At 37.6% G+C, this 12,506-nt stretch overlaps 2 protein-coding genes across 6 annotated transcripts; one reads left to right on the top strand and one right to left on the bottom strand.

The window, feature by feature from the left end:
* Positions 1-170: 170 nt before the first annotated feature.
* On the bottom strand, positions 171-5,359 carry LOC121761188 (protein NLP6-like). 5 transcript variants are annotated; one of them, XR_006041948.1, is made up of 7 exons: positions 4,631-5,356; positions 4,499-4,546; positions 3,216-4,412; positions 3,081-3,143; positions 2,122-2,983; positions 1,546-2,027; positions 171-511 (listed from the first exon to the last, which is right to left on the bottom strand). XR_006041948.1 is itself a non-coding variant. In XM_042156796.1 (6 exons), the coding sequence occupies exons 1-6, from the start codon at positions 5,267-5,269 to the stop codon at positions 1,597-1,599; spliced, it is 3,240 nt and encodes a 1,079-aa protein (XP_042012730.1). In that variant the 5' UTR covers positions 5,270-5,356; the 3' UTR covers positions 1,377-1,596. The 5 variants fall into 5 exon arrangements, 2 of the variants coding, with proteins under 2 accessions (XP_042012730.1, XP_042012731.1); XR_006041949.1 differs by having other exon boundaries at positions 3,087-3,143; XR_006041950.1 differs by lacking the exon at positions 3,081-3,143.
* Positions 5,360-8,772: 3,413 nt separating this feature from the next.
* LOC121761189 (ergosterol biosynthetic protein 28-like) lies at positions 8,773-12,153 on the top strand. Its single transcript, XM_042156798.1, has 3 exons — positions 8,773-8,969; positions 11,139-11,345; positions 11,873-12,153. Exons 1-3 carry the CDS (start codon positions 8,855-8,857, stop codon positions 11,938-11,940), a joined length of 390 nt encoding a protein of 129 aa, XP_042012732.1. The 5' UTR covers positions 8,773-8,854; the 3' UTR covers positions 11,941-12,153.
* Positions 12,154-12,506: the final 353 nt, after the last annotated feature.

The following is a 12,506-nucleotide window of genomic DNA, read 5'->3' as shown; positions in this document are numbered from 1 at the left end:
AGTATTTATTTGTATGAAAAAATAGTGCTACGTATAGAATGCAACTGTTTAAACTGGAAATCTTGTACACGATTAAAAATTTGGAGGAAATTATAATTAAAGAGGACTATGTTGTTTGTCAAGAAGAGTTCCAAATCACATATGAACCATCATGCCTCTGGTTTTGCCAATTTAAATAAATCCAAAATACTTGTTATAGTGCTCCGTGTGATAGGCATGTTTCATATTGAACTAAATATAAACAAAGGCAATAGGAAAGCAATGGCATGGTTTCTAAACAAGAGTGATGATACATCTTCATTTTCAGTTAACAGCAGGGGCTTTACCAGCAAAGAAGCCAACAGTTGTGTGGTAAATCAGATATCCCGACAGGAAATAGCTGAACGCATAGATAAAGGATAGAAATGTGGCCAAATACAGAGGCTTGTTATCGAGGTTGAACGCACAGAGATAGCAAAGAGTGCAAGTAGCAATGTCCAAACTCCAAGCGTGCGCCCATGAACTTCAGTCACTACAATGCCATAGAAAAGATGATCAAAACACAATTGTAGGAAAAATCAAGTAACAGAATCTTGTTTTAAATGCCAGCAATGGTAAAGAAAATATATATACATATGAAAAGATGCATGTATTCACATAGTCTTTAGGTATACATACAACTCACTCATCTTTTATTTTTAAACTTGGTTGCTCAATGTCATAACATGTGTAGTTAAGCATAACTTGAGATTGATCAAAAGCAATGAAATCTAACAGAACTTGAATCTTACAGGAAATAAAGCTACGCTGTTAAACAGACGGCCATGGTTTAGGAGAACTCAGCCTATTTTGGTTACATAGACAAGTAGTTGTAAACCGTTTGTGGGAACAAAGGCGAACTAACTGGTGATGGAAACACGAAACCATTTAATAGCTCATGAATCTCCTCAGAGGATCTATTCTACAGTCTTCTACTCGACCAGATCTTTAATAAGTTCATCTCTTTACACATGTGTGGATACCAAATCTTCAAATAAAGTGTTCTCCCTCTGTTGAATTTCAGGATATAAATTGCTATCACCTCAAAAGAAATAGGAAACCACAAAAACCAGATATTGCTCTCTCAAATTTTGCATAAACTTTAAAAGGAAAAATTAACAAAACCTTTGTATATCATTACGTATAGTTTAAATGTAGATCCACTATGCTTAACTCTAAATCAGATATAGCCAACAACATATAATTCCAAGTGCAATCCTCAGCTAAAATTCGAAAACAAAATACTAATAAAACAGAGTCCCAAATCTCCACCATTATATTTTACACAGATATATTCACAATAAAATCGCTACCAAAAATCATGAAAGTGCGATCAAGAAATAACACTATCCCTTTAATTATGAACAATGCAGCATGTATAGCATAGGAGGAAGAACATTTATTTGAAGATCAGAAACTGACACACATATGTTTAAAGATAATCGTTTCAAGATCCTATGAAGAGAGAGATACAAACAAAGTTTTGACAGAGCATAATGTGTAAGCCAAATCAGTCCAGAAACTTACAAAGGCGCTTGTTCATAAATGAATTGAAAGAAAAAAGTGGAGCTAGTATTGTCATCGAACCAACAGTTGGATGAGTGTCTCGCCTTTTGTCGTTCTAGTCTTTGGACAGAGTTGCAAATCATCATCGTTGCATATTAAAATCTCATCACCATCTTCATCCATGTATTTCAAATTGAAACTACCCATCTCCAGATTTAGTCTCTTCGCCACTTCTTTCAGTCTCTTCGCCACTTCTTCACTAAGCTTTGCCAATCCTAATGATGACAGAGACAACTCAAATTTTATTATATCTTCTTTATACTTCACCTTTACAATCACCTTTCCTGTGTTTATTTGTGTCACATTATCCAATGGATCAAGGTTGCTGCTTGATGGCAACATGTCTTGCTCAACAATGGATGAATTTTTCTTTTGTTTTATATTATTTTCCCACCTCGGAATGTCAAGTTCCCTGCATGCGCGCTTAAATGTTGACTTACTGACTGTAAGAACAAGTTAATACACATCATGTAAGTAGATAATAAACATTTAGTTTCACAACAGACTCAACCACTGTTTATAGTACTATATACTTACCACCAACCTCTTTTGCAACATCTTTTAGCTTCTTCCCATAATGTGATTTGAGAACCTCAGCGTCAACATCTTTTAGCTTTTTTCTCTTCTCTCTTTTTGGTGCACTGAAATGTGAATTACCAACGGCCCTTTCTTCTGCATGTTGTTCTTCTTCATTGCATTCTTCTGCGTGTTGTTCTTCTTCCATATGATGATACGCATTCGGTTGTTGTACTTCAGTGAGATGGCACCCCTTTTGATTGTACTGCACACTTTTAAATATGACTGGATACACACATGCATGCTCTAATTCAGAGGAATCAAGCTTGTTTGCATCAGAAAATTCAATAACTTCAACCACCAGTTCTTCTCCTAGTTGCTTTCCACATGCCAGCTTAAATGATCTTAATTTATGCAGTAGTATTGGCAATAGAAGGCTCAAGAAGGACCCAACACACATATGTGTTGCAGGACCTTGGTAGAGAAAGAACTCCATAACATAAACAAGGTTGCCGGTATCTGAACTTTGCAAACAAATTGCAAAACAAACATCACGTCGATCCCTCATGTCATAGTGTGACATGGGGTTGTCAACTATGCTAAACTCACTTAAAGTTGGACAAAAACATGATTTGTTTTCAGATGCCAATACCATCCCAATCATCCCTTTTCTGGCTTGAACATGAATCCGGTGATTAGCCATAGATTCCAACAAATAACGAGTAGACAATTTCAGCTCCATGCAACTCCTATTACTATTAGGAGTACTACCACAGTCTCCCGTAGGGACCCAAACATTTGCCATATAGAGTTGGGGAATGACGTTGGTTAATTTAAGGACATTACGGATTTCTCTCAAAGCTTTTCCCGCACCATTGAAAATCTGATTCAAATAAAACAAATTAACTCGAATAAAGACATGCATGCATGCAAGCATGTTGGTGACAGATTTGCAAAGCTAAAATTGTATTAAAGCATACACTGACAGGTTCATTTGCTAAGAATCCCCGACAATAGTTTATGTGCGAGCGTAGTCTTGTTGCCTGTATTGACAGGTATATTGTTTTCACAACGATTTTATATAATAACAAGTCAAAAATGGCAAGAGATTGTACCTTCATTAGTTTTTCGATGAGTGGAAGGTCAGAATGACAAAATCCTAGGAACTCTAGCACACCCACAATCTTGTAACATCCTTTAACTTTATTCCCAAATACGGGTAAAGCCAAGTATCCTCGATTGCCACAAACCATAGCAAAGTTTCTCTTTGGAAATTCTTCTCTAGTGTAGTAGAAGAGGTCGGGGCTAATTTCAGGATGTTTGAATCTGAAGACACGTCCAGGGGGTCCGAGTTCATCTTGTTTGGCTTTGTCGTCAACAAAATAGTAATTTTCCATACAATGTTTCCTAAAGGAAGCTACACCCTCTGCAAGACAGCCAACAGCATAAGGTTGATCTGAAGTTTTCAGACAACACCTATCATTCTCCATTTTGGGCGCCCAAAATTGGACTATCCAATTATTGTGTTTCCAAGATTTTTTTGCTATTTTTCCCATTAAACCTTCCATCTTCTCCTTGACCAACGACGAGTTACTTTCAACATGTTCTTCGCATACGCTTTGTTCAGCTGGCAAGCAAAAAACCCATCCTTTGTCTGTACCCGCAGAGGAAGGTTTTAGGCAACATGAGTCGACCGTCTTCAAGTATGTTGTCATGTCCAACTCCAAAAGGTTTTGCTTGTTAGACTTGATCAAACTGAAACTATCGATTGACTCGCATTCAGTTGCATCAGGCCTTTCATATTCCTCGAGAAGTGATTTTCCAGATACAAACATTACACTCACACTCTTGAGATTGATCTTCAGTAGCCTTAACAGCAAGCGTAGAGAATGATCATCGCGTGTATACTTTGGTCGAAGAAAAAATTGAATGACGTAGTCCAAGTTATTGTCATTGCTCTGATGAGAAACTGCAATACAATGGGACATCCTAGCCCGTTGGGCATAGTGAGCCATCGAATTTTCAGATATAGTGAGACCACGTAAAGTTGAATGGCACCTGCGAAGATCTATTTGAAGATTGTGATATTCACAAGCTAGAAGATAGACACGCATATCAGCATCGATATCTATCCCCGAATTTAATATCTTAGTTTGAGAATCTATGAAGGATACCATCTCCATGCAGCGTAAGTTGGTGGAGATGTTAGAACATTGCTTGTTACAAGGGATCCAAACTAGTGCCAGATATATTCGCGGGATTGTCTCCATAGCCAATTCAAGTACCTCTGATATATCACTTCCAGGTCGCCTCTGCATAAATTAAGGTTACGAAATGAGAAACTACAGAGGCAAAAGGCTGAAATAGTTCATATTTAATCGAACACCACTATGTTTACCATTATATTTGCAATAGTGGGCTTGTGATTGGATCTCAACCCTGCTGACTGATGTATGCCCGTTTAGTTAGAGTAATGAATTAACATGTTATAAATGACGACTCAGTTGGCAAATCTTATAATTAAAGGTACCTGCAGTTCTCCACCCAGCAGAGATAGTAAATGTCTCATCATATGAACATAATTACATCCTAGAAAGATCTCCAACACACCGTAGAATTGATTTGGGTGGGTGGAATCAAATAGAGGCAGTGCGATGTAAGCTCTGAAACCGCAGCGAGCAGCTTCATCCCGCATCGGAAATTCATGGGTGGAGTATAGACTCAGATCCTGTGTGGATTCGGGTAGCATGTTCCGATACACCCGTCCCACGCCTCCAAGCTGCTGCTCGTCATCTCCTCCTCCGGCAACATACTGCTGATCGATACATAGCTTCCTCAGCCTACATAATCCCTTGTGTAGACTTCCAACATAAAAAGGGTGGTGTGAACAAGAGAGGTAGTGATGGCTCCCTTCCACTGTCCAAAATTGCATCAAACAATGGGAGTGCGCCACCATCCCATAGCTTGACGATGTAATTATTCTGAGCAGAGATATGATTTTGAGTTGGCTTGATAGTTTCTCTTTCTCTTTCTCTTTCTCATTCTCATACAAAACCCATCCTCCTGCGAATTCCTCATGTATCAAAGGCTCTTCACCCAAATTCTGCTTGAAATCTGTAATTGAAGAATACTCGTCAAGACATCCGTCTCGTATGAGTTCATCATCCATCTCAAACTGAATGATTGAGGGAAAGTGTCTTTGCAATTCAGCTATGAACCAATAGAATAACGATTGTACTATTATTTGTTGTTAGCATTAACAATACTTTTATTTACAAATTCGTATTTTTGACTTGGGGTCTCATTTTCTCAGCAGTTTATAGGCCACATATGCATTATCTCATCACGCCCTGCCTATTAAATATTTCCAGGCCACATATGCATTATCCCATCACATATTTCTTCCATTCCACTCTAACAATCCCAATTTTCCATTTTAATCTATTCCACTTTAAAAGTCGCATTTAGAATATTCTATATAGGAACAGAGCCAGGAATTCTATTTAACCGAGGCAAAAATAAATACATGAAGAAATTATAGTAATTTGAGGTGGAGCATTTATAAAGGAAATTACAAGATTTTACACATTTATTAACAAATTAGTATAAACTAATTATATTCAAGGTAGGGAAATTGCCCCTTATTCCCTCTAAATGGATCCACCCCTGATTTTATAAATGGTAATAGGCACTACATTCCACTAATGAGATAAGTATTGGTGAAAATATGTGATCAGTGGTTCACTAATTTGCAATCCAAAACTAAGACCAATTTTTAACCATTAGATTAGGAGATCTAGTGGTTGATATAATAGCAAGTGGATTATATTTTAAATTTAAATAATTGAATAAAATTAAATGGTATTAATGTCAATTCTCTCTTATTAAAATTATCATAAAATATTAAATTTACATAACTCTCTCAATTTAAATGATTTTTTCCATAAAAATATATCAAATTAAAGGTAATTTTATAAGGTATCTAACGAGATCTCAATTGCATATGTTCCAATGACGTTCGGGTGATGAAATTTGATGATTTTTATTTCAATTTTCGTATATATTGATAAACAGATTTTTTTTATCAAATACATAAAAATTCTCAATGTAATGCATGTCTCAATAAAACTGCGTTGACATTTTCGTGTACTTGTGTTGAAATACTAATGTCATTGTATTTGATATTCGTAATAAACTATATTGATATAAAAAATACAAAAAATATGATATAATAACAGAATGATGATCTTACATATTTTGTCTACTATTTGCTGAAATTCGTAAGATTTAATCACCTCCACTCATTTTAAAAATCTAAGAATAATGATTTGGTCTTAATTTTGGATTATTACGCTATAAAAGGATATTTATACTAAATATGAAAGTTAAGTCAAGTCACTAGATAGACTGATAGAGTAAATCAAATCCATGTCTTTTTACCATTTTCAATTCAGTTCAGATTAATTAGTATTTTTAATTTTTCTTTAAATCAAAGTATATTTAATGTACAAAAATGTTTTAAACATTTTATTTCAATATTTCTAATCATATATGCATATATGAATTAAACAAATATATTTTGGACTTCTAAGAACTTTTTAGATTTTTTACTTTTGTTCGCGTTTAGTTAAACTTGTAAAAGTTTTGAATTGTGGTTATTAATATAGTAAGGCTTTGTTTATTTGTTTTTTTGAAAAATAAAGGATGCTTTCAAATTCTTTGCTCAGGCCATCCACGATAGAAATAGTCCAACAATAGCTCAGTCATAGCCTAGCCACAAACTTCTCCTGTCATATCATCAACACTAAAAATTCACCTGCCACATAATCAAAACAAGCAAATATCCCAACCATAGTCTAGTCATAGCCTAGCCACATCACTCAAAATTATATAAAACAAATAATTAACAATCACATAAAATACGGAATTAAATTTATGACACAGATACGAGAAAATTCAATAATATTATTAAAATTTAAAATGTACATTAATTAAAAAAATTACATAATTAAAAAAAACTAACGCCGTGCAGTCCTCTGCACCCATAACTCTTCAATTAAATCCTTTTGGAGTCGAATATGAGCCTCCGTTTGGCGCATGTCGGCATGTGCTTGGAGGCGGTCGGCTTCATCGTGAGGTACCCCACTCCGTACGTTGGGGGCGGCCACGCCGTGGCTTGGACCGGCTTCATTATCGCCGTTGGCCCAATCAGTCAATTGTACACCTTCATCTTCAACAATCATGTTGTGCATGATAATACATGCGTACATTATATCAGCAATGCAGCCGACATGCCACAAAACGTCCTTGCGCGCCGACTCCTGGAGCACACCAAATGCGCGCTCCACGTCCTTGCGCGCCGACTCCTGTCGTGCCGCAAAGTAGGCATTCCTCTCATCTGATGCGCATCGGTCCGTCTTCACAAAGACGGGCCACCTAGAGTATATCCCGTCCGCCAAGTAGCAGCACATATCATGCCGGTTGTCGTTGGCGACAAAACTGATGGCTGGACCGACACCCTGGCACTGCTCGTTGAAAAGTGGCGACGAGTTGAGGACGTTGAGGTCGTTGTTCGAACCGGCTATCCCAAAATATGCATGCCAAATCCACAACCGGTAATCAGCTATGGCCTCGAGGATCACCGTGAGATTCTTTCCCTTGTAGCCGATCGTGTAGAACCCCTTCCAAGAAGCGGGACAGTTCTTTCACTCTCAATGCATACAATCTATGCTGCCTAACATCCCCGGGAACCCATGTTGTTCCCCGTGCATCCGCAAAAGATCATGGCAGTCTTCGGGGGTAGGGCTTCGAAGGTACTGATCACTGAATATTTCAATCACGCCCAGACAAAAATACTTCATACATTCAAGGGCAGTCGTCTCACCGACGTGGAGGTACTCGTCCCACATGTCTGCCGCGCCTCCGTAGGCCAACTGCCGGATTGCCGCAGTGCACTTTTGAAAAGGTGTGTGGTCGGGTCTGCCAGCCGCATCGTGCCTGAAGCGGAAATACAGATATCGATGTTCCAAAGCGTTAACAATACGCATAAACAGGGCCCTGCTCATCCTAAAACGGGCGCCTGAAATGGTTGGGGTTGAACCGCGGCTCTTGTGCGAAGTAGTCTTCGTATAGGCGCTAATGTGCAGCTACGTGATCACGATCAATCACTTCTCGGCGGTGGACAACTGGGCGAGGGTGAGGTACTGCCGGCTGCAAGGCCCTCTGCATCCATCGATCAATCTCACGATTCGTATAGGCCTCTAGCGCTTTGTTCATTATACGATCGTACTCATCAATATCCCCACCATTTCTCGGTACTCATTTCTCGGTGTTGACTTTGTACAGAAATTAAGATAGAGAGAGTACTCGTTAAAACAAGTGGTGGGAATGAAAATGACGTGCAAAACTCGTATATATAGTGTTTCGAAAATAAAAAAAATAAAAAATCAGCTAGGCGATCCGGACGCTGCAATAGCGCCGAGCGGATCGCCCAGCGCCCCGAAATCGCCGAGCGGATCTAGGCGGTTTTTTATTCCGAAATTGGCTAGGCGGTTGCAGTGGACCGCCTAGCTCACCGCCTAGCCCCGGCGCTCAGCTAGGCGGTTCGCTAGGCGCTATTGCGGATGGCCTTAGTGGAAATTGCGGAAGAAACAAAACAGGACGACGCCGTTTGATGCACTGCGGTGGCTGGTGTGTGTTTTTTCTGTGAATCACATACATCACTCTCTCACTCTAAAAAGCAGCTGAGAGAGAGATGAAGTTACTAGGGTGGTGGCTGATGCTCGTGGGCAGTCTCCGATTAGTTTCGGTGTGGTTCGGATTCTTCGATATATGGGCTCTTCGCCTCGCCGTTTACTCCAAAACCACCAGTATGCTTCCTTCCTTGCTTTTCCATTATTCATCAGTGATTAATGCAATCGATCAAATCATTGATCAATGGAAATTCACAGCGCTCACTATTGTTTGCTAATTGGATTCGATTTGATTTTATTTAAGTAGATATGAAGTTGTCGTGGTATTCCTCCTATTCTATACATGCTACATTGTTCATAATTAAAAGGATCGTGTTATTTCTAGATCGCACTTTCATGATTTTTTGTAGCGATTTTATTGTGAATAAATCTGTGTAAGATACAATGGTGGAGATTTGGGATTCAGTTTTTATCAGTATTTTGTTTTTCAATTTTAGCTGAGGATTGCAATTGGAATTACCGCTATTGGCAGTTGGTCATATCAGATTTAGAGTTTAGGATATTGGATCTAAATTTGAGTATAAGTATTGCTGAACAAGGTTTTAGTAATTTTTGTTTTTGAGAGAGTAATATCTGGTTTTTGTGGTTTTCTATTTATTTTGAGTTAATATCAATTTATTTCCTTATACGTAAACAGAGGGAGAACATTTCTTTGAAAATTTGGAATCCACACACATTTGTGAAAAGATAATCTTCAATGAACTAATTCAAGATCAGGTCCGTGTGATATTCGATAGAATAAATCCTATGAAGACATTCCAGAGATACGGAATGGTTTCGTGTTAATTTGTGTTTCCATCACCAGTTAGGGCACCCGCAACGCGTGCCGCCGGCGTTCCGCGTGCCGTTCCGCCGGAACGGTTTCGCCGCGGAACGCGTTGCGGCGCACCATTCCGCACCCATTCCGTTCCGCGTGCCGACGGCACGGAACGCGGCACGGCTTGTGCCGCCACGCGCTGGGGCGACGTGGCGCTCCCCGCTTCGTGCGTGCTTCCCACTCGCCGGCCCGCGAGTGGGACACGTCATGCTGACGCAATAAATTCATTTTTTTTTTTAAAAATGAATTTTTAAAAAAATATTTTTATTTATAAAAATTATTTTTTATATTTAAAAACAATTTTTACAAATAAATGAATACTAGAAATTCGTATTAGCCCATATATATTTGATGGGCTTGCGAATTTATGAAACTCATTCTTGGTTGTCTCTATTTTATAGAGACATCCTCGAATGTTTTATGTTCCACTTTCGATGTGGGACAAACTCATTCTTGGTTATCTCTATTTTATAGAGACATCCTTGAATGTTTTATGTTCCACTTTCGATGTGGGACAAACTCATTCTTGGTTGTCTCTATTTTATAGAGACATCCTTGAATGTTTTATGTTCCACTTTCGATGTGGGACAAACTCATTCTTGGTTATCTCTATTTTATAGAGACATCCTTGAATGTTTTATGTTCCACTTTCGATTTGGGACAAACTCATTCTTGGTTGTCTCTATTTTATAGAGACATCCTTGAATGTTTTATGTTCCACTTTCGATGTGGGACAAACTCATTCTTGGTTGTCTCTATAAAATTGTATTTTAAATTATGTCATTTTTTATTTTTTTAGGATTTTAATTATGTCTTTTTCTATTTTTTTGAATTTTAAGTTGTAATGTTATTTTAATTTTAATGAAGTGTGTTTATTTAAATCGAATTGGGTTGGAAATAAAAAAAATGAAATTGAATGAATAGTAATTTAAGGAACGGTTAAGGAACGGTTAAGGAACGGAGGGTTGCAGGTTCCGTTCCTTAGTTAAGGAATGGAGTAAAAAAGTACAGTGGGACCCTCAAATAGTGGTTTAAGGAACGGTATAGGAACGGTATAGGAACAGCGTTGTGGATGGCCTTAACTCCCTTTTTGCCCACAAACGGATTACAACTACTTGTCTATGTAACCAAAATAGGGAGTTCTCCTAAACCATGACCGTCCTTTTCAAGGCGTGGCTTTATTTCCTCTAAGATTCAAGTTTTGTTACATTTCATTGATTTTGATCAACATGAAGTAATGTTTAACTACTCATGTTATGTCATTTAGTAACCAAGTTTAGAAATAACAGATGGGTGAGTTGTGTGCAGACCTAAAGACTATGTGGGGATACATGTATCTGTTCATATGCGTATGCTTTTTCTACCATTGTTGGCATTTAAGACAAGATTCCTAAAATTGATTTTTCCTACAATTGTGTTTTGATATCATCTATTATCGTAACTTTGACATCTTTTCTATGGCATTGTAGTGACTGAAGTTCATGGGCGCACGTTTGGAGTTTGGACATTGCTGACTTGCACTCTTTGCTATCTCTGTGCGTTCAACCTCGATAACAAGCCTCTGTATTTGGCCACATTTCTATCCTTCATCTATGCGTTCGGCCATTTCCTGTCGGAGTACCTGATTTACCACACAATGGCTATTGGAAATCTGACAACTGTTGGCATCTTTGCTGGTAAAGCCCCTGTTGATAAATATTGTTAACTGAAAATCAAGATTTATATTTAGAGAGCATGCCATTGCTTTCCTATTGCCTTTGTTTATATTTAGTTCCATATGAAATCCATAACATGCCTATCACACGGGGCACTATATGAAGTATTTTGGATTTATTTTAATTGGCAATACCAGAGGCATGATGGTTCAGATGTGATTAGGATATGCAGTCGTGGTTGTTGTCAACTCGTCTTTCATTCTTATTTGAAACTCAGACAGACTTCAGAATGCCATTGCCTACTCCTATTAATCTTATAGAGAGCTTCTTATAACTTTTAGTAACAAATAAATTATCTATGATTATCTTTGAGGTTTCAGCATTGTTAGACGAAAAACTGTCGATAGTCCAGTCTTGTTTTCTGGGTGGATGCCAACATCACAGGCACATTCATGTATTCTAAGTCCGATATTTTTCATTTTCACCATGCAAACAGGATATTGACGCCTGTTTGCACGAGTTCACTTATCGCACTCTCTTTTCTTCAGGAACATCAATTATTTTGATGCTGTTGCAGTGGAATTCACATCAACCAGCCAAAGCTAAGCCTCAGTGAGATAGATCATTGATTCATCAATGCTTCGTTTGGGCAAAGGTAATCTAATTATTCTTTCGAAAACATTGCATACCATCTGTAGTGATATTCATCACCCTATCTGTAACAATTTTTGGGCTGTTCTTTTTTTGTATTCTGTCCATGAATCTCTGCACAAATCAGCTCCTTACTGTATGATTTTCTGTTGATTAATCTCAGGAAATTTTTATTTAATTAAAGCTCTTGTCAATGTTAACCCTTAGAAAATAGTTTAAATTTTGATAAATCTGCATGATATGAGTATTTGGTTGGATCTTCCAATGTATTCGACACAAATTGCTTCATCATTAGATATAAAATTTTAATAACTAAAAAATGAAATACAAGCTGAAATAAAACTCCTTAAAATTTATTACTATTAATTTACGTTTTTTTTTAAATTTACATGTTTTTTAAATTTTTTTATCGTTAACTTAACTCAATTCACATATGTCAATTCATGTGATAATTAACATTATCAATGGGTAATCAATGTGAAGTATGTAACCATTGGATATTAAATAGGAATACTGTAGTTGTAGTTAACT

This window comes from Salvia splendens, chromosome 13 (assembly GCF_004379255.2).
Source record: "Salvia splendens isolate huo1 chromosome 13, SspV2, whole genome shotgun sequence".
NCBI classification, from domain to species: domain Eukaryota; kingdom Viridiplantae; phylum Streptophyta; class Magnoliopsida; order Lamiales; family Lamiaceae; genus Salvia; species Salvia splendens.
The sequence above is the reverse complement of the archived record's forward strand: the minus strand, read 5'-3'. Positions and strand labels throughout refer to the sequence as shown.